The sequence below is a fragment of the Hemiscyllium ocellatum genome, chromosome 18 (assembly GCF_020745735.1).
Source record: "Hemiscyllium ocellatum isolate sHemOce1 chromosome 18, sHemOce1.pat.X.cur, whole genome shotgun sequence".
Classification (NCBI taxonomy): domain Eukaryota; kingdom Metazoa; phylum Chordata; class Chondrichthyes; order Orectolobiformes; family Hemiscylliidae; genus Hemiscyllium; species Hemiscyllium ocellatum.
In genome coordinates, this window is record NC_083418.1 from 36,554,326 (window position 1) to 36,580,443 (window position 26,118).

General features: G+C 39.6%; 1 protein-coding gene across 1 annotated transcript in view; it reads right to left on the bottom strand.

Annotated features, from left to right (window-relative positions):
* Positions 1-8,842: 8,842 nt before the first annotated feature.
* The window catches only part of syt8 (synaptotagmin VIII), a 73,587-nt gene continuing 56,311 nt past the window's right edge, over positions 8,843-26,118 (bottom strand). The window contains exons 3-9 of the mRNA XM_060838864.1: positions 23,151-23,311; positions 20,670-20,759; positions 19,874-20,041; positions 16,408-16,575; positions 12,676-12,793; positions 11,176-11,309; positions 8,843-9,431 (exon numbers count right to left, since the gene is read on the bottom strand). Coding sequence (XP_060694847.1) covers positions 9,201-9,431; positions 11,176-11,309; positions 12,676-12,793; positions 16,408-16,575; positions 19,874-20,041; positions 20,670-20,759; positions 23,151-23,311 — 1,070 coding nt within the window. The 3' untranslated portion in view covers positions 8,843-9,200. The remainder of the gene's footprint in view (positions 9,432-11,175; positions 11,310-12,675; positions 12,794-16,407; positions 16,576-19,873; positions 20,042-20,669; positions 20,760-23,150; positions 23,312-26,118) is intronic.

Sequence of the window (26,118 nt, forward strand, 5' to 3'; positions counted from 1 at the left end):
CAATCTATGCATTTATGATTCTAAGTTAAAAGGAAACAGATATGACTATACATCCATCATTTTGCAGGAATAATCTGATATCTTGAAGTGTGACATTACAATATGATGAAAGGACTTTGAAGTGTTAAATCTCTATCTAAAGAGCTGCTGACAGAATTATTACAGCCTGGTCCTTCTGTTTATTGGAAATATGGACCATGAAATTTCATTATTAAACAGCAGGGCCTAGAATCATAGAGATGTACAACACAGAAACAGACCCTTCAGTCCAACTCGTCCATACCGACCAGATATCCTAACCTAATCTAGTCCCATTTGCCAGCACTTGGCCCATATCCCTCTAAACCCTTCCTATTCAAATACCCATCCAAGTGCCTTTTATATGTCGTGATTGTACCAGCCTCCACTTCCTCTGGCAGCTCATTTCATACACACACCACCCGCTACAAGGTGGACCTTCTCTATTTACCCTATCCATGCCCCTCAAAATTTTATAGACCTCTATGAGGTCTATGAGCCTCGACTTCCTCCTTTAAAAATTCACATGGCTCTTATCTCATTTCTACCAGTAGCTGGAAGCTGGGAAGATCCTACTGCTCAGCTCAGTGTTGTAATGGATGTGTAGCCCACCATGGTATCCAGACTGAAGACTGATCCTGACCTGAAAGAATCTGAAGTTACTTGTATTACTTTGTTAATTGATCTTTTCTTTCTCACAAGGGGAAGGATATCAATCACTCTGGGCAGCCTTGGCTGACGCTTTCGTATTTGTCCATCCAGACAATCTTCTCTCGCCCTCCTATCACCCCAAGGTCAAAATTCACATTGCTGTCCTCTCCTGAAATGTGTGGAATGCCCAAAGTTAGAATCGGTGGATAACAAATAGTTTCAAATGAGGGCTTTTGTTAAGGCTAAAGAACTTCACAATGACAGTGATTGGCCTGATTTAATGATAGTGTGCCACTGTACTTATTAAATAGTAATAGCGAAAGTGCGTCATACTTTTACTTGCTTGTATGGAGGTTGCATTTAATGATCTTGCAGCAGGTGTTTGGAACATATTTAGGAAATGAGTCATGCAGTACCTCATTTCATAGGCCTTCTAGCTTTCACCTTAGGAATGAAATGACGTTAAAACGACATTGCTATTTTAGTCCGCAGTCTCTCATAAAAGATGAACAACAAAAGGTTCATTAGAGAGGGAAATCCTGATGGAAAGAAATAGGCCAGCTCTCACAATGAACCAAGTGCAGAAAACTTTCTGCTGGCTCCTGAAATTGTTTGTATGCATACAATATCATAGGTAAGTTGTTTCATTTTTAATGTTGGCTTAGAAATTGCAACATTTGTTTTTCCCTTCATTTTCTGATTTTTTACTTAGGAAAGCATTGATTCTCCTTGAGGACTCTTCCAGAGATTCTGGTCAATCATTCCTGGTCAACCCTCAATATTCTATACGAGGTGACTCACTTTTTATATCATTCTAACATGGTCTTTTTTTTTTCTGATTGATATTACATTGTAGACAGACATACCATGTGTGTTTAATTAACTCCTTGGCTCATGATTGACAGCAGATTATATCTAGCTTGATGGCTACTATAGTTCAGACAAAACCATAGAACCTTAAGAAAGCTGAAGCTCAGAGTGATATCATTCAGGCATCATATGTATACTAGCTGAATAAACTAGCTGCCCAATCTAATCTCACAATCCAACATCTGGGCTGTAGCCTTGCAGTTTACAGCACTTTAGGTTCAGGTCCAGGTTTCTTTTAAATGAGTTGAGGGTTTCCATCTCCACCAGCAAACTGGCCAGTGAATTCCAGACACCCACAAACTTCTGTTGATTCTTCATGCTCTCCCTAAGCTTTCCACCATTCATTTTTGCTATGGACCAGACCAGAGTATCTCACAATACATGCAGAAGATAGCCTAGACCCTAACTTTTTTCTTTTTTGAAAGGTCAATGTGAGTTGCTCTGTTCCAGATGCAACTTGATGGTCTAACTACTTGACGTTAAGTAAAACACAACTTTTTTTCATCACACCAGAGTTAAAGTACAACAAAAGAAAAGAGGAACTTAGAATAGCTTGACTCTATTGGAAAACATAAGAGAATGATAAATTATTTTACTACTAAGCAGTAACTGTTCCAATATAGTAACATCCTGTGTCCAATATAGTAACTATTGTGTCCAGTTTTGGTCCCCACACCTCAGGAAGGACATACTGGCACTGGAACTTGTCCAGCGGAGATTCACACGGATGATCCCTGGAATGGTTGGTCTAACATATGAGGAACAGCTGAGGATCCTGGGATTGTATTCATTGGAGTTTAGAAGATTAAAGGGAGACTTAATAGAAACTTACAAGATAATACATGGCTTGGAAAGGGTCGACGCTAGGAAATTTTTTCTATTAGGCAATGAGACTAGGACCCATGGACACAGCCTTAAAATTAGAGGGGTTCAATTCAGAACAGAAATGCGGAGACATTTCTTCAGCCAGAGAGTGGTGGGCCTGTGGAATTCATTGCCGCAGAGTGCATTGGAGGCCGGGACACTAAATGTCTTCAAGGCAGAGATTGATAGATTCTTGATGTCTCGAGGAATTAAGGGCTATGGGGAGAATGTGGGTAAGTGGAGTTGAAACGCCCATCAGCCATGATTGAATGGCGGAGTGGACTCGATGGGCCGAATGGCCTTACTTCCACTCCTATGACTTATGGTCTTATCCTAAATACACACCCTTCACAAAAGGCAAATTCAGAACATAGATTATCTCACATGCAACTCCCATAGCAGATAGAGAACCCCCAGCTTGTGGCTGTAACCAAGCAAGGGAAAAAAATAACTTCCACTTCTTCAAGACCCCAACAGTACCCTAAAATGCCTGGTTCTGTGGGAGCGTGACCACACCCATTCAGGCTGCTTCCATTGTTCAAACGTAAAAAACAAAGAAGGCTTCAGAAGTTGTTTATCTTCTCATGGACTGTTCATCACCTGCCCCCAACCCCATCTCTTTCTAAAATAAACCAGGACAAAACACACCTCTGAGAGTCACAGTATTGTTTGGCGGCATGGTGGCTAAACAATCTTTGGGGCAGCACAGTTAGCACTGCTGCCTCACAGCACCAGGGTCCCAAGTTCAATTCCAGCCTCAGGCGACTGTCTGTGTGGAGTTTGCATAATCTCCCTGTGTCTGCGTGGGTTTGGTCTGGTTTTGTCCCACAATCCGGTTTCCTCCTGTGCAGGTCAGGTGAATTGGCTGTGCAAAATTGCCCATAGTGTTAGGTGCATAATTCAGAGGGAATTGGGTATGGGAGGGTTACTCTTTGGCAGGTCAGTGTGGACTAGTTGGGCCGAAGGGTCTGTTTCCACACTGTAGGTAATCTAATCTAAATATGTAGCCCCTGATATTAACCTCTCCATAAAGAGAAACAAGTCTTCCCTGTCCACTGTATCCAAGCTCATGATTGTTTTGTACAGTGTAATTAAGCCATATTTTGGCCTTCGATGATCTAAAGAGAAGAACCGTAGCCTATTCAATCTTTCCATCTCACTGCAAGTTTTAAACACTAACGCTATTCCTGTAAAACTCTCTTGTCCTCTCTCTCAAGATCAATTATGTCCTTCCCGAAATTGTGGTGATCAAAAGAATTTGCAAAACTACAGTTTGGCCCAAACAGTGCTTTACATAATCACAGCATTATATCCCAACTCTTGCATTCAATATCTTACCCAATGAAGGAGTGCTTTCCATATGGTGTATTTAAAATCTGATATGTCTATCCTGCAACCTTTAGCAAAATGTGGATACGCATTCAAAGGTATCTCACTTGTTCTAACCCTCTCAATACTCTCCCATTTAGTGTGTATGCCTTTGCCTTGTTTGTCTTATCCAAATGCATAAAGTTGCACTTCTCTATACTCAAATCCAATTCCCTTTTTACGGTCCAATTAACCAAACCATTGATATGTTCCTGAAGTTGACAACCATCCTCTTCACGACCACATATCTGACCGATTTTGTGTCACGTGTAATTTTAAAATTTATTTTTCTAGGTCTGCATTTATTGCTTGTCCCAAGTTGCCCTTGAGAGGATGGTAGTGAGCTGCCTTCCTGAACTGTTGCAGTCCATTTGGTGCAGGTAGACCCAAAATACATTAGGAAAAGAGTTCCAGAACTTTGACTCAGTGACTCTCAAGGAACAGTGATATATTTCTGAGTCAGAACTGGTAAGTGGCTTGGAGGGAACTCTAAGGTGGTGACGTTCCCATAATCTGCTGCTCTTGTCATTTCAGACTGTATTGGTTTTGTGATTGGAAGTTACTGTCTTAGGAGTCTTGCTGAACTTCTGCAGTGCATCTTGTAGGTGGTACCCACTCTGGTAATGAGTGTCAGTGATGGAGGGTGTAAAGGTTTGTAACTGTAGTGATGATCAATCAGCTGCTTTGTCCTGGATAGTGTTAAAAGTCTTAAATATTGTTGGGGCTGTACTTATATAGGCAAATGTCGAGTATTCTGTCACACTCCTAAATTGTGCTTTGTAGATGGTAAGCACACTTTGGAGAGTTAGGAGGTGAGTTACTCACTGCAGAATTCCTAGACTGTGTTCTGCTTTTATTGCTACAGTGTATATATGGTTAGTCCAATTCAGTTTGTGGTCAATATTAACCCTTAGTATGCAGATAGTGGGTTGTTCAGTGATGTTAATGCCATTGAATGTCAAAAGACAAAGGTGAGACTAGACACAACTGAGCTAATCATATATATTGTAGCAATAAAAGCAGGCCAGAAACAAGGAATTCTACAGTGAGTAACCCAATTCCTGACTCTCCAGAGCATGTCTACCATCTCCAAGGTACATGTTAGAAATGTGATAGAATACTTCCCATTTTCCTACATGAGTGCAGCTCCAACAATATTCAAGATGTTAGACACTATCCAGAACAAAGCAGCTGTTTGATCATTGCTACAGCTACAATGTTAATGCCACTGAATATCAAAGGCAAAGGTTAGAGTCTCTCTTGTTGGAGATGGTCATTTCCTGGTAGTTTGCAGTGCAAATGTTACTTGCCACTTATTCACCCAAGGCAGGCCTTGCTGCATTTGGACATGAACTGCTTTAATATCTGAGGAGTTGCAGATGATGCAGCACAGTGGCTCTGTGGGAAGAAATGCAAGGAATTGAGGTTGAATATATGAAGGTCTAACCAAATGGTGGAACAGACTCAACAAGGAAATTGGTATTCTCCTTTCCTTGTACTTTGAGCATATTTTTCACTCCATGCTCATATACCACTACATTTTCAAATTTGTTACTTTGACATTTTAATGTACCCATTTATTACATCAACATCAATGCCAATAGAACCCTTGCTTCATATTTGCCTTCCTTGACCATAGGATACTGAAGCTATGCCCAATACAAAGCGCAACAGTCAGTATTTTACTTATGTACGAATCATTTTATTTTAGAATGGTGCATCCATTGGGATTTGTTTTAAACACTGTTAAAGTCTTTCATGTGTGAATCATGTTCACAACGGGAACATGAGAAATTCTCCCATGAAATTAGAAACCTAACAGAGTTTTCAATACATGTCAAGGTTACTTCATGAAGATTAATGGGACTTTGCTTTGATAGTAATGGCACTTCTGATATAAAAGGGATGGATGAGGAACTTTTTCCAGTTCAAAGTTTGTGCGAAGATTTGTAGCTCGGGTGCTTGTTGTAGTGGTTCTGTTTGCCGAGCTGGAAGTTTTAGTTGCAAACGTTTCGTCCCCTGGCTAGGAGACATCATCAGTGCTCTGGAGCCTCCTGCGAAGCGCTTCTTTGATGTTTCTTCCGGCATTTATAGTGGTACCACTATAAATGCCGGAAGAAACATCAAAGAAGCGCTTCGCAGGAGGCTCCAGAGCATTGATGATGTCTCCTAGCCAGGGGACGAAACATTTGCAACTAAAACTTCCAGCTTGGCGAACAGAACCACTAGAACTTTTTCCAGGATTATAAGAACTATTCCAAAATACATAATCACAACTGATTATACGTACATTCAAATATTATTCCAACTGCAGTAGATAGAAGTCCAAGGGCACAACTTTTTAAAATTATTCATTCATGCGATTTGGTACCATGTAGGATGTGGCTGGGTCAGCATTTATTGCCTGTTCCTAGCTGCCATTGAGAAGGTGATGGTGAGGGACGCCTTCTTCAACTGTTGCTGTCTATTTGGAGGAGGTAGACCCACAATATCACGAGGGAAGGAGTTCCAGGATTTTAATCTTGTGACATAAATGAACAACGCTGAAAATGTGTTGCTGGTTAAAGCACAGCAGGTCAGGCAGCATCCAAGGAACAGGAAATTCGACGTTTCGGGCCGGAGCCCTTCATCAGGAAACGTCGAATTTCCTGTTCCTTGGATGCTGCCTGACCTGCTGTGCTTTAACCAGCAACACATTTTCAGCTCTGATCTCCAGCATTTGCAGACCTCACTTTTTACACATAAATGAACAATGATAGGTTTCCAAATCAGGTGAATGGCTTGGAGGGGAACATGCAGATGTCGGTGTTCCCATGTATCTGCCATCCTTGTCATTCCAGTTGATGCTGATCACGAATTTAGAAGGTGCTATCCAAGAAGCTTTGGTGAATGTCTGCAGTGTGGCTACTCAGCACAGTGCTGGAAGAAGTAAACATTTGTAGCTATAGTTCCGGTCAAGTGGGTTGTTTTGTCCTGGATGGTGTCAAGCTTCTTGAATGTTCTTGGAGCTGCACTCATCCAGGTAAGTGGAGAATATTCCATCACAGTCCTGACTTGTGACTTGTAGATGGAAGATGCAAGTTATTTTTTTTGCAGGATACCTAGCTACTGAATTTATATGTCTAGTCCAATTTAATTTCTCATTAACGGTAACCAAAAGGCTGTTGATAGTTGATACCCATCATTATGGGTCATACAGTGATCATAATGCTTTTGGATGTCAAGAAGTGATGGATATATTCTCTTTCCTTGTAGATGTTCATTGTCGAATATTTGTGTGGCGTAGGTGTTGCTTGCTACTCATCAGCACAAAACTAGACATTGCCCAGGTCTCACTGCATTTGAACATGGTTAGCTTCAGTATCTGAGGATGTCTGAATCATGCTGAACATTGTGAAATCATCAATGAACTTGCCCATTTCTGACCTAATGGTGGAGGGAAGGTCATTGATGAAGCAGCTGAAGACGGTTGGATGTTGAACACTACGCTGAGGAACCCCTGCAGTGATGTCCTGGAACTGAGATGACTGACCTTCAACAATCACAACCATCTTCCAATGTGCCAGGTATGCGCCAATCAGTGGAGAGAGTTCCTCCAATTCCTATTGAGTCTATTTTTACTGGGGCTCCTTGATATATCACTCAATCAAATGCAGTCTTGATGGCAAAGGAAATCATATTTGGCTTGTTTGTAGAATTCAGCTCACATATAATCCATCATAGTAAAGGACAATCTTTCCCTGAACCATTTAGCTGAAATTATTATTGAAAAATTCAGGTCCAAAGTCAAGGTAAATGTGCAAGACATTGCCACGAATCAGAAGTTAAGGCTGGGCTTTTTAAAAACTTGTATCTTAGGGAAACTTAATGAGGTGAAGGGAAGAGGTAAATAAGTTAAAATGAGAAGCAACATGATGAATCTTTAGTTCAAACTATGTGAAAATACAGCAAAGTAGAAGACCATGTTAAAGAACTTCTTCAATACTTCAGAAGAAAGCATTAACAAGCATTGATTAAAATGAGTAAAGATCAGAAATTGTGCAATTAAAGGAGAGCATATAAACTAAAGGAAACATTAATTTGCTAGGTGGTTAGGTTACATAAAATAATTCACTTGTAATTAGTCATGGAAAATAAAGAATTGTAAATTAAATCAATTATTTTCAAAATTCTGTTCTTCCATTTGGTCCTGGCTGCTTTTCTTTGGTCATCTGGAAGATGATATTCCATTTCACACTCACTCCTTTCTGATGCAGAGATCTGCCAGATACTGACTGAACCAGACAAACTGCTAGGCACAGGAAGCCCCAGCATCCAATTCTATTTGTAGCCTTTTCACCTGCCCCTTTCTCATCCTAGAGCCTGTACACAACATTTACCTTGTTCAGGGCATGTACAGGTCGATTAAAAATCTTCAGAAATTGTCACAAACCCATGGAACTTGGTTCTGGCTTTTGTTCATGGGCTTTTTTGATCTCCTGTTGACAAGAGACCTCTGCAACATCCCATGGATTTTTGGAGTCTCCGTCAAATTATTATCATTGTCAAAGATGCATGAACTGAAAATGTGTTGCTGGTTAAAGCTCAGCAGGTCAGGCAGCATCCAAGGAACAGGAAATTCGACGTTTCGGGCCAGAGCCCTTCATCAGGAATTCATGAAGTCTTCAATATCTTGGTTAATTAAACAGCTTTTAAGAAGCCCTTAGAAATTATCAAATGTGAAGTACATCATGGCAGAGCTGACATCCACCTACACATGTTCTAGCAATGGCCAGTGGATATTGCCCAAAACCAAAACTCTGGATAATTTTTTACACTCTCCCGAACACTGTTCCAACGGCTGTCCTGGAGATCAGTTAGTTCACCTATATCAAAGACCAGATTCAAATTGTATCCACTTAGTCTACCACTACGAGGGAGACCTGTTAGTATCATTATTTTATATACTATTAAGCTGAAACCATGAAAATAATGATCCATTGAAGTCGTGATTTGATGTAAGGAACCAAAGGATAAATATAAATCAATCAATGTTAAAATATAAAATACTTCAATTAAGGTGTACATTCCAAACAATCCACTATCTTCTATTTATTTCAATTTAGTTGCATTTTCCAGGACAGTGAAAAAAATGCCAAGTATTCAGGGTTTCTGAACTGCACTGCACCCAGTAATGGAATCAGCTCTACCAGTATAATAAGGATTATAAAGTTGTAAATATAATGTATTATATTGCATTCTCTGTTGTGTTTTCACATAGTTTGAGGTCGTAATGTAATACATCTCACCTTGTTTACTTTGATTCAGTTCTTAGAACACAGCTGGATCAGCAGTGTTTCTTGGCAAAGGTGTACAGATTTATCTGAAACAGCTAAGTTTATAATTTATGACAGCGTAAAAATTATATTGGTTTCATTAAGATCAATATACTAGAAAATTTGGAAACGAGATTTCATCCCAAGTGCTTTGAGTGCTTTGTCCACTTCCTCCTTGGGTTGCAGAGTGTGCCATTGCGCTATTGGTCGTCTGGGGTTGGCCAGCATGTCGGACCAGTGGCGTAGCTGATTTCCTGTAGCATCACAACCAAGAAATAACTTTCCAATGGCATCGTTCTTTGACAGTTTATCATGATCCCACACAGAGATCACTAACTGTACTTTCTGTATGGTGAAAGAGAAAACAAAAACAGGGAACGTTAGAGACAGTTGAAATTCATTTACATTTTTACATTTCCTCATGGATTTCATGTTAATCAAGATGCTAATGGTGTGAAATGGAGAAGAAGAATTCCCAGCACAACGAGATATGCCAGAGTATGTCATTTTCTGCTCTGTCTCTATAACGTTGAAAAGTGTGGTGTGGAAAAACACAGCAGGCCAGGCAGCATTCAAGGAGCAGGAGAATTGACGTTTCGGGCATAAGCCCTTCTTCAGGAAATGATGCCTCTATAATGTTCCCACATTAGAACATTGAAAGAAATCGCAGTAGCAGTCTTGACATTTCTACTGTGAAAAGTAAAATACTTGAAATCTCATCCCAGCATCTACACCTACTCAGCTTTCACCAGAATCATTACAAAACAATATTTTTCATACTAGCCATCATGTGCAATTGGGCGAGATTGCAAATTTAGTACAAAGTACTTTGAATTTTTTTTGCAGCGTGTGCTGTTGGAGCTACATTAAAGCACTCAAAGTCATTCCACATACTTCAGTAATATACAGCAGCAAGAAGACATGACTGGGAGTTAGTGTGGGCTGGGATGAGATTGAAGATTCAGACGTGACAACTAATATGTAATTTATGATGGCATTTAATTTGCTCTCCTAAATTAAAAGCAGTGCATAGGTGAAACATATTTTTTGCAGATGCCTTCTTCCTTCCCCAGGACTGAAGTAAATACACTTTGTTAGTGAGTGAGAGCAGGTTGTTGGATGACTTTAGAATGGAACTCACTCGTGTCCTAAACAGGTATTGGGATACAAATACTTTCCAGTCAGAATGTTGAATAGCAATAAATAACAGGTTGTGTTTTGTCCCTATTCCCTAGATCAGGAATACTGACACAAACAGCCCCGACTGTTCCCTCACTTGAGATCAATGAAACAGGCACAGATTAAGAATTTTTTTTATTTTCATCTTGTAAGGAAGTTGTTCTTTCCATTATATATTCATTTAACTTCTGAATTGAGTTCAAGAATACAATTCAGTTTGTGGAGAGTATATTATAATTTAAATATTGCTAAAAATCAATGTCCCTTTGCAGATATATTAACATTAAAGATGAGAGAGTAACACAGAGGATTAGAGTACCAATAGACAATTCACCAGTTGGTACACGCTCCCAATCTTGACCATCTGAAAGGGGAATAATTGGGTAAAATTCAGGTAGCTTTTAACAAAGGAGAACTGAGACCAAATGTCAATACTCTGCCATTGCACATCTGCATGCATGAGCATAAAGGGTATACAGATGTCTGTGGTCACAAGTATCAAAAGTGGATAGCCTAGAGATAGAAATAAGGGAAAGGTACTGACGTGTAAAATCTTCCCTCTTTCAAAGATATGGTTGATTTGTTTGTATTAGTGTAAAAGTGGAGGAATAGAATTGGACTCACCTTGCATGATCAGTGATCAAGGCAGGACTAAGTTAAGATACTTCTGCAGTGAAGTAGTTAAATCAAAATCTCAGAAGGGCACTGATACAACATTTCTATTTCTATATGGTATCTCTTCCATATGGATAACAATATCAGTTTGGTGCAAAAGTGCCCTACTGTATTACTGCACATTTCATATGGTGATCTACTTGCCATTAGGTCGAAGCTGCTTAAATCATTTTCATGCATGTTTGAATGTAGTCTACTGCAAAGTACTTTTAATTATTCCAGATTTTCCTCTCACCTGTATTTCTTCAAAGGTTACATCGAAGGTAAAGGACTCATTGAAATATGGATTCAAGGTGTTCTTTTTAACTGTTGTCTTCTTTTTCTTAAGCTTTTTCTTATTGAGCATCAGTCGTATCTTCACATAGGGGTCTATAAAAATGATAAAGAATACCTCCAAATACCAGTGAAAATAAAGTACATTATCCCCTTTGGTTCTGTATTCAGCCTTTGTCCGTCAACAGTATGACGTAACATTCATTTTGAAGATACTGGTGAGAAAATTAATCACAAACTGCCCCATGTGAGCTTTTACTGTATGGTACAGGTACAGTGCAAATATTTGACTCTGTTTCTTGACAGGTACAGGTACAGGACTTGCATTATTCATTACAGAGTGATATGTGATCATTGTTCTACTTTTCACTTAATCTGGAGTAATTTTGATTTTAGATGATAGTGTAAGCATGACATCAGCTCAACCACTGCTTGAAAATTCCTCTCCCAATTTTATTTTCTTTCAACTTCAATGGAAATAAATATTAGAGGAGATGTGCAGCAAGTGCTCAAACTGATATTTATATCAGTTGTGCTATCATCTGAAGTCAAAATTCCCTTAATTCTGTGGGTAATGATGGGTATCTCTCCTGGACGCAATGCTAAGTATAGGGAATTCTGAGTGCAATTGATCCTCAAAACGATAACAGGTTTGGGCGTGTTATATCCACAATTATACCATTGGGGTTTGGTTTTTAATAACAATGTTGTCAGTACATTGGGTGTAGAATAACAGACTGCTGGAACATGTTGAGAGAGGGAAGCAAATAAATGGGCAAAGCTGCAGGAATAGTGGATAATCCATTAAAACATTACAGACAAGACAACAAAGATCAGGGCAAAGATTACAGACAGTAGCAATTATCTGTGAATGCATTACAAACAGAATGGAAATTATCTGGGAATAATTTGTGGAACAAGATAGAACCCCCTCAATCTTTCTCCTCTATCTCTCAAACATCACCTCCTCTCTCTCTTTCCCTCTATCTCTCTCTTCTGTTCCTCTGTTCATTATTTCTGTCTGCTTTGCCTTTTCTCTGTCCTGCTTTTCTCTCCTCCCCCTCGCTAGCCTTCCATTTCTCGTCCCCAGATCAGCATTTTTTTCTTCTGATCTCTCCAGTGACTGCTGTCTGCATTTCCTTTTTTTCTTCTGCTCTCTTTCTGCCCCTCTCCCTATGAGCATTTCTAATAGGCCAAGTTGCCAACTCACTAACACCTCTTTAAAGCTACTACCCAAGACCAATTTCAAAGCCAGTAGCCACAAGCAAAATACTATGGGTTTGCACTTGGCCTATTCCAATTTTACTTCGTAAGACTGATGCTTGAATGATATTCTACAAGTAGTATTTACAATCAGTATGGAAACAGCAAACATGAGGGCTGGCAGATTGTTTTAAACAAATGTTGTGAAAGAAATAAGCTCAGCGAACCTTGCAGTCACAAGTGTGCAGTCAGAACTCACCAGATAAACCATCTTTATCCATTATCCTCAGGTTCTTGGCTTCTAAAATTACAACTGTCAACTTGCTCGAAGTGGGAACATAACGGAGGGAGAAGCAGATATCACCAAGTTTCACTTGCTAATGAAGAAACCAAACAAAATAAAGTCAGCAATATTCAGACAAGAGCATAGAAGGGAAAGACAATACAGGAATCATTGTTACCAATAGAACTAAGCAGCCAAAACCATTTTGGTAACTGTTATTTGACATGAAATTTCATCTCTGATCACTGTAAACATTTGCATGAACTAGAGGGCATAGGTTTAGGGTGACAGCAGCAAGATTTAAAAAGGGCTGAAGGGGCAGCTTTTTCATACAAAGAGTGGTGCATGTATGGAATGAGCTACCAGAGGAAGTGGTGGAGGCTGATACAATTACAACATTTAAAAGACATCTGGATGGGTATTTGAATAGGAAGGGTTTGGCAGGATATGGGTCAAGTGCTGCCAAATGGGACTAGATCAGATTAGGATATCTGGTCTGCATGAATGAGTTGGACTGAGGGGTTTGTTTCCGTGCTGCACATCTCTATGACTCCACGTGTAGCTTCTCCTTAAAGGTATCATCTTTCTTATAAGCAGAAAATAAATCTTAACCAATTAAGGATTTTAACTTGACATGTAAATTTGTCATTTTCCATTTCAGGTGCTGTCAATAGCCTCGTCATGTCTGTAGCATTGTGTGTTTTTATTTCCGATTCTGAACAGTCCCAGTTTTCCACATCTGCACCTAATGCTGTGCTGATTTCTATGTTTGTGAAATAATGTTCCAGGATACTGGACTCCGAGACACAGGAGGAAAGAACATAATCTACTCAATCTAATGTCTGGTGAACCCTATATGACCTTCTCTTGACTTCTTTCACAAAGTCTGTGCTCCCACCTCAGGCCTCCCAACTTCCTCGAAGGCCATCCGATCTCTCCCTCAAAGCCTCCTCACCAACCTTGCTCTGATTTCACAGGCTTCCAATCTGAAAACCCACAGCCCCAAAGCCTGGTCCCTCAGACCTCCAATTATTGACCCCACTCGGCCCAGCGATCAGGCACCCTCTCCAAACTCCCTGGGATTAGAACCACTACCCCGACTGAAGGTTGGCTTTGGACCTCAATTGACCCTATAACTTCTTCACAAGCACCCACCAAGCTCTACTGAGTGGAAATCAGGCTGACATTCAAGCAGGGAGCTCACCAGTAATGTTGCTGGACATCATGGATGAAAGTTTCTGCAGCTTGACAGTAAATCTGGACTTCCAAGCCTCCAGGGCACAACCCCTTCACCCCTCATGACCCCCATTCCAGGTAAGCCAACATTTCATATTCCTCCTTTATTTCAAATGTTTATTTAGCGGCAAGTTGAAGACTAGAGAGTGGTTTATTTTAAGAAGGAAAACAGATTAAATCTTTAAACTGACAAGTCTAACAGTTTAATATCTGAGGTAGACAAAAAAAAGCTTTTAAAAAATCAAATTATTATGTTTCTAGAAAAAGAAATGGTTGTTAAAAGTAGTTTGTGTGAATTATGAAATAATAGTCATGCTTGACAAACATCAGGAGTTTTTTTTGTTATGGAGTCACAGACGTAGCAGATGCCAGGCAAGAAATGCAATGCATTTGGAAGTTTACTAAAAATGTCAAAGCGAATGGGATTAGCAGGAAAGAAAACTATGAAAATTGGCAGAGAGCAAGAAAACAAACTCAGAGAGAAGTTCAGTTTTTCCAGACTCTGAATTAGGGAATAGCATTCTTTCACATTCCATTCTTGAAGAACATCTCTGCACTGTTCATATCAATATTTTAGATTTTAATTTTAAATTGTATCCACTTTCATGTTTCACAAGCTAGGACATCCTGAATTGCTTTTAAATATAGTCATTGTTGAAATACAACACACAATTTGAATAAGGAGAAGCCTCACAACTAACTATGTGATATTGGCCAGAATATCTGCTTCAGAGGTGTTAGTTGAGGAGCAGGAAACTAAGAAAACCTTATACACAAGGGAGATCTGTTCATGCCCTCAAAGTAATGCCTGGAATCTTTGAAAGCAACAGGAAGACAAGTCTTAGTTTAGTATCATGTCAGGAAAGCAGCATTTCTTCCTTGACTTTTATGAGGGTGCAACTTGAAGTAACAACTTCTGTTTCAGTGGCAAAAACTTTGGTCAGAACTGATACCTGTGAGCTCAGAAGTAATATGATGAAGTATTTTGCAAATCCTACAGAAATGGGGAGGTACATACAGTTGATTGTGCAGTTAAATGGAATCTGCACCTCTCCATGGGGTAGATTTGCTTCCACCCATGGAGTTTTATGCACTGCATCTTCAACCAGAATCAGAACATTTTTATTCTCAATCTATCAGTAAATCCAGGTTGAAATGTGTAGATTCTTTACTTTAACCTTTACTTTGGATGCTTTCATTTAGCCTCAATAATTGCAGTATTGGGAAAATCACTGTACATTTCCTCAGTTGTTCTGTTTGAGGATTGTTTATTGTATGGTATATCTCTGTCACTGTTATTGAAGATTCCTTCTGGGAGTATAACCATCACCTTCACAGGAGTTCAAAGAGACAATTACAGGCAATTTTTTCCATAGTTTGTGCGTCAAACAATATAAGGTTTGTGAATGCTTTCTAGCAATTTTGAGCAGATAAGAAATCTCTGGGGCCTTGACAGCATGTAACAATAGAGTCATTGCTGAAGTTGGCAGCATTTGTCTTTATTTATTTACTGCTTTGTGGCTGACACAAGTAATAACAAGACGTTCACTGGATAATCCCTCAGCTACCTGACTCCTGTGTTGAAAGCCTAAATGGGTGGCTAGTCACTGTCACACGGATGATTGGCTACCTGCCCACAAGCGAATACTTGATTCTCTAAGCTCCGATGGGCAAGACATTGGAGTGAACAGACTACTCACACTCTGTCCTGACAACTTCTCAGCCCATTGAGTGCCATCCACTCCAACTTCCCTTGAACAGTCTATGGAACTCAAGTGCCACTTAATGTACTTTATTATATGAGGAAAATGTTTTGTTCCATATTTGTTTCTCTCCTCACTTAAAGGCATACGTTCAACACTTTAGTGTTGCTGCACAAGGGATGGTTGCTCTCGAATAACTCTCAAATTTTATATTGAAGCTGGACAAAGGGTTTTGGCAAGAAAATGGCACTGGATCTGGACCCAATCCAGATTCCAGCCTATTACCTGAGATCACACACAAAGGATCACTTTGATCACTCTAGCAGAGTGTGAATTTCTAACTATGCTCCTTGTATCAAAGTAGTTTTTGTCACAAATTGCAAAGGCCATCTCACAGAAAGCATCTATTTTCTTTACAGCAGCCTTTGCCTGTGACGGTGCATGTAGCCAACACTGGAAATGCAAATGTACACAATTCCAAATAGTGTCATACAGCACTTGAACAGATCCTTCGGTCCAGCTCACCCATGCTGACCAAATTTCCCAAATTAAGCTGGTCCATTTGCTTACTGTACCCTACCTCCACTCCACTCCCAACCCCCACCCATATCTCCCTTCTCCCTCCCTCTTTTTATGTGGATACGGTTTGTTGAGGTTGAAACTCTGAAGTCATTGGATGCACACCACCATGAGACCCAACATACAGGTTGAGCAAATTTGCGTAACTGTAGACCCTGCTGAGTTCCAACAGTTTCTGATGAAATCTTACCTCATCCTTTAATGCACAGGTTAGATCCTGCCACTCTTCAACCACGTGGTTCAGATTAACAGTGTTAAGTGGGATTCTCACTTCACCAATTATGTCATGCTTGGAGAATCTGTTGAAGTCATATACCTGCATCACCACAGTCTTGTCAGCTATTTCAGCCTGGCTAGCCTATGAGATTAAAATAAAGTGGTACAAGTAGATTAAAAAATTACCAGATAATGGGAATTCCAATGCAATCAATTGTATCTAATCCTACTTTCACATTATTGTTCTTATGTATGCTTAGCTTGCAATTGTCTAACTGAAGCTCACCCCAAGTAAGATGGCAACACATTTGTTTGGCAGCTCATCTACAGAAACCTGGGCTACATCCAGAATAAAATCTTTCACCTTCCTAGCCTCCTAAGAAGCAAAGAAGCATTGAGTCTCTAACAGATGGAGAGACATAAGAAAGTGACACTTGCAAAGTGAAAATTTTCTTCGACCTTAATGCTGTTAAGTTCCAAATGAAATTATAGAAAGTTTTTAACAAAGACAGTATTTGGAGTGTACATAAATCACCAAAATATGGGCTGGATTAGGTATCCAGCCTATTTGATTTGTACTTATTAATTCCATTTGAAGGCAGCGTGGATCTCCCACTGTTTCTCTAGTATTAAGGGGTTACATACTGGAGAATGTTTAAAGTTCCCTTGGAAATTCTACACTTCTTATTCTTTAGAGGCCTTTCTAAATGTTTAGACTGTTAAGAGCTGGCATTAAACCTCTCTAATGCCTTCTGATGACCTGTAACCTTCACTGGAGTAAGCTTATTCAACCTTGATATTTGAGAATGCTTTTAAAAGGACATCTTTATCCCATCTGAGCTTCCAAAGAACAGCATTTCACTTCAGAAGCCAAAGTGCCTTGGGCCTGGGGGTCTGCTGCTATTGTAGCCTTCACACTCCATGAGCACCGCCAACAATTCAAAAAACTCCCTCTCCAAAATCTGGGCAAGAGCTGATGACAGTTGATTGCTGGGCCTAATGCCTAGAAATTTAAAAGTTGGTATTCCTTTACATGATCGATGATCAGGCCAATTAACATGGGATGTTTTCTCAAAGATGACTTGAACCTGTCACCTGCTGGCCCTTGAGAAAAGTTGAGCAGAATTACCTATCCATTGGCTATAGATGTGATAAAGCAGATATCTAATGTCAAGTTTTCAGGTCAGCGGGGTGGCCATGGGTACCTGCATGGGTCCCAGCTATGCTTATCTTTTTGTGGAGTACGTGGAATATTCCTTGATCAGTCCAACTCTGGCCCCAACCCACACTCTTTCTCTGATATTTCGATGATGTCATTGATGCTGCTTCCCTTTCCCATCAGGAACTGGAAAAGTTCAGCCATTTTGTTTCCAGTTTCCACCCCGCTCTCACCTTCCCCTGGTCCACCTCTGACGCCTCACTTCCTTGACATCTCTGTTTCTATTTCTGGGGATAGGCTGACCACTAACATCCACTACAAATCCACCAGTTACCACAGTTACCATGACTATATACCTTCACGCCCTGCTTCCTGTAAAGATTTTATTCCATTCTCCCAGTTCCTCTGTCTCCGTTGCATCTGTTCAGATGATTCCAACACCTACATGGCAGGCTCCAAAATGTCCACCTTCCTTATCAACCGAGGATTCCCCAGCACCATCATTGACAGGGGCCCTCAGTCGGGTCTGATCCATCTCTTACATTTCAGCTCTCACCCCTCTTTTCCCACCCACAACAGCAATAAGGTCCATGTTTACTCAGCTACCATCTTCCCAGCATCCATATCCAAAGGATCATTAGCCACCATTTCTGCCACCTCCAGCAAGATGCCACTAGATGCATATTCCCCTTCCCCTCCTTCATCAGCCTTCTGCAGGGGCATTCCCTCTGGGACACCCTGGTTCACTTCTCCTTCATTCCCAAAACTTTCCCCACAGCCCCATGGCCTCTTCCCCTGTAACTGCTGAAGGTGTAACAGCTGTCTGTTTACTTCCTCCCTCTTCAGTATCCAAGGGCACAAACATACCTTCCAGGAGAAGCAGCACTTTACCTGCACTTCACTCAATCTAGTCTGTTGCATTAGCTGCTCACAATGTGGTCTCCTCTACATTGGGGAAACGAAGTGTAAACTGGGTGACCACTTCGCTGAACATCTACACCCTGCCTGCAAAACAGACCCTGAGCTTCCAGTTGCTTGCCAACTCAACGCGGCACCATGTCCCCGGCTGACATCTCTATCTCAGGCTTGCTGCAAAGCTCCATCAAAGCTCGGCACAAGCTGAAAGAACAGCACTTAATTTTCCACTGAGGGACCCTGCAGTCTCCTGGGCTCAATATCAAGTTCAATAATTTTAGGGCTTGGCGCAACATCTTTACCTCAATCTCCATATACCAGGCCTTGCCATCACATGAAGTGCTACCACACACGACCCTTTGTCAGCTACTAATGGTCTGCCTAAGCAGATATTTATTCTCCCAGATTGACCTTTAACCACTCCATTGTCTGTCCAACTGTTTTTCTCTCTCTTTGGGCTCTATCTCCATGTTTTGGAAAAATAACAACATTTTCCTAGTTACCATGAGTTCTGAGAAAGATCACTGGACTCGAAACGTTAATTCTGATTTCTCTCCGCAGATGCTGTCAGACCTGCTGAGATTTTTAAGCAATTTGCTTTTGTTTCTAATTACCAGCATCTGCAATTCTTTCAATGTTTTACATCTAATATCAAATCTGCTAATGTGAAATAGAAGGAATTGCACTTTGTTGTACTCAGAAAAATCTGTCAAAGCTGACACTTGAAAAGAAACACAATGTGATCAATTCTAAATTTATTGCACAGATCTAAAAGAAACGTTGCAGATCAGCCATCCATAAGGGAACGTGCCCAATTTTCAATTCTTCTTCATAGATGAGCTGCCAATCTGTCTATTCCTTCACCTTGCCACCCCAGAATTGTAATACTTCACGGCTGCTCTCAATTCAAGCAATGTGAAAAATCAAAATATGCAAACGAAAAATCACAATTCCATACACTGTCTTACTGCTTTCAGTAACAAAAGAAACTTATTCAACCTACCCAAAATCTTGCCTCTGTATGATGCATGAGCAAGATAATATATTACTTTCTACTCAAATCAGCACACCATGGGGGTATTTTAATATGAAAAAATATTGAGTTAAAATGTTATTATTTATCATCACATTGTGTTGGAGTGAATAAAAGCTAAGATTAATCCTGTTTGATTAGAAGTTGAGCTTCTCTTTAAAGGATGATTGGTTACTGATTTTTCAAAATATTTCCTTATGTAAATAGCTTAACTACAGTGGACTAAGCTTCTTGTCAAGCTAAACCTGAGTCCTCATATCTGATTTTAACTTTCCCAGCCTAGTTCAATGAAAAATGCATCAACCTGACAATTGGTTAGGTATTGTTTGATACCTTGAAGGTGAAGCGTTCTTTAAAGATAGGATTTAAGGTCCGCCTGTAGACTTTAGTTTCAAATTTCTGCGTCTTTTCTGGGAGAAGATACACTGTAACATAAGGATCAGACGTTCCTCCAAGGTCCATGGCCATTAAGTCCATTGCTTGTATAATTCCAACAGTAATCTGCAAGGGACCATAAATGCAGGGAATATAATAGAGTGATTTCCTGGACTATAACATAAGAGAAGTGTTCCATGTCCAAAGAATACATGCAAATAATGGAAGAACCAAAAGGGAATTTGAACTGCTGGCCTTATTTTGTCAACTTCTCTAGGAGACATGAAAAACAAACTCATTGACAACAAAACAAATGTTGGGCACAGACATAGCATGATGTATCATACCTAAAATTGGAGGTATTTCAGCATATACTCCAGTTACCAAGAGAAATCCATTGAAATTTTCATGTAATTTGCTATAAATGGAATTTTTCGCTCAAACGTTTCATTCTTTCTGAATTGCTGTGATTTAATTCCAAACACCCCTAACTTCCTCAACTCAGTGTAAATTTATATGTATAAACCATACTAGTAACTGTGCGACAGTATAATTCACCATGGAAAGCACTCCTGCTGTTCATGATCTTGCCTATTTCTGATTTTTGCACAATATCCTGCAATTAGAGGTAATTGGATACTGTTCAAAAGTATAAATCTTGATTGAATTTCTTCCGGCTTCTTCAGAGTTGAAATAATTTCTATAGCTTTACAGCGATTTGTTTAGATGGAATGAGGTAAAGCTTTCTATTTACCTCTTCTTTCTTAAAATCATAATCTAAGGAATATTGTAATTTTCCGCGGTTTTCCTCAGCTCCACTCAAATCATCCATGTCTGGCTGCACCTGTAAGACACAATACAAGAAGCTGAGCAACACATTAAAGATCTGTTTATTTGAACAAGAAATGGATAGCTCATTGTCAGCAATTTTTGGTATTCACACATGCGTGGTAAGATGCAAAAATGTTGCTGCTCCTGCATAAGGTGAACTGCTGAACGACAATCTTTAGAAATCATGGCTCTATTGAAAACCTCCTCTTTTATATGTTATGACACTGTTGATGAGCTGTAACTTCAATTGGAACTTTTTTCCCTTTACATTCCCCCAGTCTGGCAGTCAGGGCATTAAATAGACTAGTCTGCAGTGGGCACAATGTCTGCCATCTAAATATTTTCACTGATATTTTAGTGAAAAACAGTGGGATAAGCATTACATAGTCCACCAATGTGTGTGCCAGTTGAGGCCCCTTTAGTGGTTACTGCTTGCCCCTTTAGGGCTTGTTTCTGGGCCGCTGCTGGTCCTTCATCAGTGTTGGAGGAAAGCCCACGCCATGTGCATCTGCCTGACTGATCCCAGCAAAGCTTTCCTACTTATCTGCTTTTCTGGCCTTCTCTATCATTCTTCAACATGGGAGGACTGTTATCCAATTGGCTAACAGCTCCTGGTAGTGAAACATCCTCTTATATAGGCCAGAAGCCACTACCTCAGGCAGGTAACTGTCTAGCAACAGTTAATTCCTTCCTGGTGTAGCAGAAATGGCCTTGACCATCATTTCTCAGCTGGAAGGCAGAGCTACTACCTTAATAATAAGTTTCATCCTCAGGGTTTAATGGTGAGCTAAGTCATGCCTAATGCTGATGAACCCCAGTGAGCCGAGCAAACCAAATTTATATTTCAAATCTCAAATTTTTCCATGATAAAAAATCCAGATATTAGTATAATGAAAGTCCATAAACAATGAGAACACGACTTTGTACAACATTCAGCAACTATGTCATTGTACACTATTATTGCTGTATTCATGTCGACATAGAAACATTGCCGGATGTTTGATATAGTGATACCACCATTCAGTAGCACTGAACTATTTCCATCTTTCAAAAGAATAGTACATTAGAAGAATAGACCAACACATTATATAACTAAACATATAGAAGTGCTGGATCCGATAAGATATGTAAGTGCTTCAGTGTCCTACATTAATGTGAAACTCATCATGTTCTATTAAAAACATTAATGTGCCAAAGATTGGGATAAAATAGGCACAGGGTTCTTCATCTTTGGAGAAAGTTTAAATATTAAAATGTATACTTATAGATTGATTTCAATATGATTTTTTTCATGTGAATAGTATTTTAGGACAGTCTATTTTAAATGTAGATTAGCCTATCCCCTTCAGTCAGTATTCCCTACAGTCAGGTATTTAGTCATGCAAGGCGACTTCTGCATGCGCTATCAAGAAATCTGATGAAGAGGAGGTGGGTGAGGAGCAGAGAGCTTTCATATCCCATGATCATTCAATTCCATTGTCACAGTGGTGTTCCGATAAGACATGGTGTTTTCAACAGATGGGTGTATGCAAAGTGTTTTCAAATATGTGTGATCATGTTCCCTTGTATATTGCTTTAATAACCTCTGGTTAATGGAATTCAAGAGAGATTGAGATTGTATGTAACCAAATTCCTGATCTGTAGTTGAATGTATAAAGGAGGTGTGTTACTGGATACTTTATTTCAGACTTTTTCACTTTCTAACCTAAAGGCACTGATGGACACTGGAATATGATTCCAATAACACCAGCATATTTCCAGGCGTTTCTCTGAGTGGTCTTCTTGGCTAGCCCCAACATCTCAAATTTAAAATTCTCACTGACATGGCTTTTTATGCCCTTTCATTTTTGTTTCATTATGTTTTTCTGAAGAATTTTTCATGGTTTGATGATAATTGCGTTAGGTAAATGCAAGTTAATGTTCATAGAATCCCAACAGTTTTGAAGCAGACCATTTGACCCATTGAGTCCACACTGCCCTCCAAAGAGCAGCTTACCCACCTATCCTATCACACTGCATTTAAACTACACCTCCCTGGACAACTTAGCGTGGGGTCAATCCACCTAACCTGCACACCTTTGGACAGTAGGAGGAAATCAAAGCACCCGGAGTAACCGCACATAGATGCAGGGAGAGCATGCAGACTCCACGCAGACAGTTGCGTAAGGCTGGAATTGAACTCCAGGTCCCTGGCACTGTGAGGTAGCAGTGCTCGCCACTGTGCCACACTAATGTTAGTGATATGACAGCAGAGGCTTATCATGCAGATACGTTTTTATATATGAATGAAACATTATTCAACATTTGCTTCAAGAACATCTCTCTTTCAGAAATTGCTTCAGTGGAATTGTTCCATTGCTGATGAAATTGCTCATAGTACAAGCTGTTGTTTTGGAATACTCACCAAGCTTGCAGTGGTGGAGCCATTTATGTTTTTTAAGTTGACTTGCTCCTTCTTTTTCTTCTTCTTCTTTCTGCAGCAACATTTTACACAGATGCAGATGACACAGAGGAGGATGACAAGTCCCACCCCGGCAGCAATGGCAATCAAGGCCCATTTTGGTACTAAGTGACAAATGAGAGAAGGTGAATAATTAGTGAGATAACAAAATCTGGAAAAAAATAACAAATATCAGTTGGATCTACTTGGATTCCAAGTCTCAGTCAAATCTTTGAAAATCAAATCCCAGTTCCAATTGAAGAATCAGTCCCAAATTGACCCCAGTTCCACTTCCAAAGCCAATTCTAATGTGCACTTTAATTCTAAATTCAATCCAAACATCAAAACAAGTCATGGCCATAATCTTGGTAACAATATTAAACTAAAAATCAATTCAAATTCCAGTCATAAAGATTGTCAGTAAACTGGAAAAAGGAAAAATTATGCAATGTTGACTATTTTCTGTGCAGTTTGAGACTGATTGCCATTTTAAAAAAGCCTTTTCATTTACTCAATAATTACAAGTTTCCACCAGTTGTTTCCCCAGGAAGGAGAATATGTTATTTATCCCCTTGAGCCTGTTCTGCCATTCAATAAGATTATGGTTTACCTGTGATCAAACTTCACATGTCTGTCCTGGCACAAAATCCCTTAATGACAAAAGTCAGTCAGTCTTAGATTTAAATCTAACAGTTGACCGAGTATCAACTGCCAGTTATGGTAGGAATTTCCCAACTTTCACCACAATTTTTGTGCTGAAGTATTTGCATTCTGCAGTCCTGAAAGATTTTGTTTAATTTCAAAGCTATGTTCCTCGGTCGTAGACTCCCCAGTTAGCACAAGTAACTTCTATCTATCAACTCAGTGTGTTCCCATAAAAGCTTTGCTCAAATCAATTCTTAACCTTTCAAATTATATGGATCAACATCCTAGTTTGTGTAATATCTCCTCAAAATTTAGCTCTTGGAGGCCAGGTATCATTCTAGTAAACCTATGCTCCTTCCGATGCTATGCTTCCCAAGCAGTTGTATCTATCACATGTAGTGCAGAATAAACCACTAGTACTAATATATTCGGTAGAGTACTGCAATCAATCCTCTTTCTCTGCCAAATCTGAGGACCTCTTTGGTTAACAGTGGTAGAGGACGAACTGCTAGTGTGTTCTAACAAGAGACAATAAAATAAAACAGAGAACTGCGGTGGCCGAGAATCTGAAGAAGGGTCCCCTGGACTTTAAATATTAACTCTCCTTTCACTCCACAGATGTTTTCAGACCTGCTGAGTTACTTCAGCAATTTCTGTTTTAGTTTCTAACAAGAGACACTTGTCTTAGCAACAAGTTGTAAAGTATTGCAGGGCAGCAATCGGTACAAGTTAAACTGGCTAAAATTTGTCCAGCACTATAAGAATCCAGGGCTTAAAACAGAGCTGGAAGCTCTTAAGCAACAAAATAGTAAATGCCAAGAAGATATGAACCACTAAAAACAGCTTAAGGAATGAGATCTGTTAGTGGATATTGTGTATCAGGATAAGCTTATTCTGGAATAGCAACTGAAAGCCACAAATGAAAAACATGACACAAATAGGAATGACAGGCAACATTACTGACAAATGTAGCAACTCCATACAATTTCATCATCTCAAGATTGAAACGTGTCAACAAATTACCTATGCATTTTACAGACTCGTAGGCTTATTTGTTGTTGTAAACAGGTAAACTTTCTTTGGAAGGGAAGGGGATGTTACACATGTAATTTGTCTTTAAAAGAGAGTCCATCATTGAAGATTTCATATGCTGTTTACATACAATGTTCCTGATCTGTGTGGTATATAGAAAAATTAGTATTTGCAAACTACTTACATAGAACTCTGTTGGTTTGCACTAATGTCTGATTTGTAATTTGTTATGTATTTTATTGTTTTAAATAAACTAATCCATGGAGTTAATTTTTCCTTGGAGTGTTAGACAATCTTGATGATCTTCATCTCTTAACAGATTTTCTAAGTTTACTGAAGACGGTTCATGTCTCATTTCATTGAAGTCAGTCTTAGCTCAATCTAGAATTTGAGCAGTTGCTTTGCATTTCTCCATTTCAAAATTTTCTCTGAGTTCGATAACAAGAAAATAACTAGGGAAAGAGCTATGGCTCATTACAGACCATAGAGATAATCTGTGTGTGATCTCAGAAGACATGGGTACTGTCCCTCAATCATTATTTTACTTCAGTCTTCATTATGAAGAAAAGTTACATAGGTAACTACATCACAGAGAACAATGAGATGAAGCTAACATAGCAAGAGATCAGGTGCTAACAGATTTAGTGGGTTTGAATGAATCTGCAGGCCTGTTTGAGAAGTATCCCAGGCTACTGAGCGAAGGCAGGGAGGGACTATCACAGGTACCTATGCATTAGGATAAGGGTAGACCTCAGGTGAAAGTATTAAATTGGGGGAAGGCTAACTATGACAATATTAGGCAGAAATGGGGAAGGTAGATAGGGGATAGCTTTTGAGAGTAAATGCATATCTGTGAGAATCTTTTATATGTCAGTTGATTACAGTTCAAAACCAGTGTGATCCTGTGAAAATTAAGGATCAATGTAGCAAAATTCAGGAACCTTTGATGGCAAGAGAAATTGTGAGCATGTCCAGAAGAAAAAAAAGGCATACATTAGGAACTTGAAGAAAGACCGAGCCTTCAATGAATATGAAAAAAAGGCAGGAAAGAAATTAAACAAGGAGCTAGGAGGGCTAAAAGGGATCATGAAATATCCTTGGCAAACAGGATTAAAGAAAATCCCATGGCATTTTATACCTTTATAAGGAGCAAATGGGTAAGCAGGCAAAGGGTAGGGGTCCACTTAATGCCAAAAAAGGAAACTAAAGCATGGAGCTGGAGGGAGAGGGTGAAGTCTTTAACAAATACTTTGCA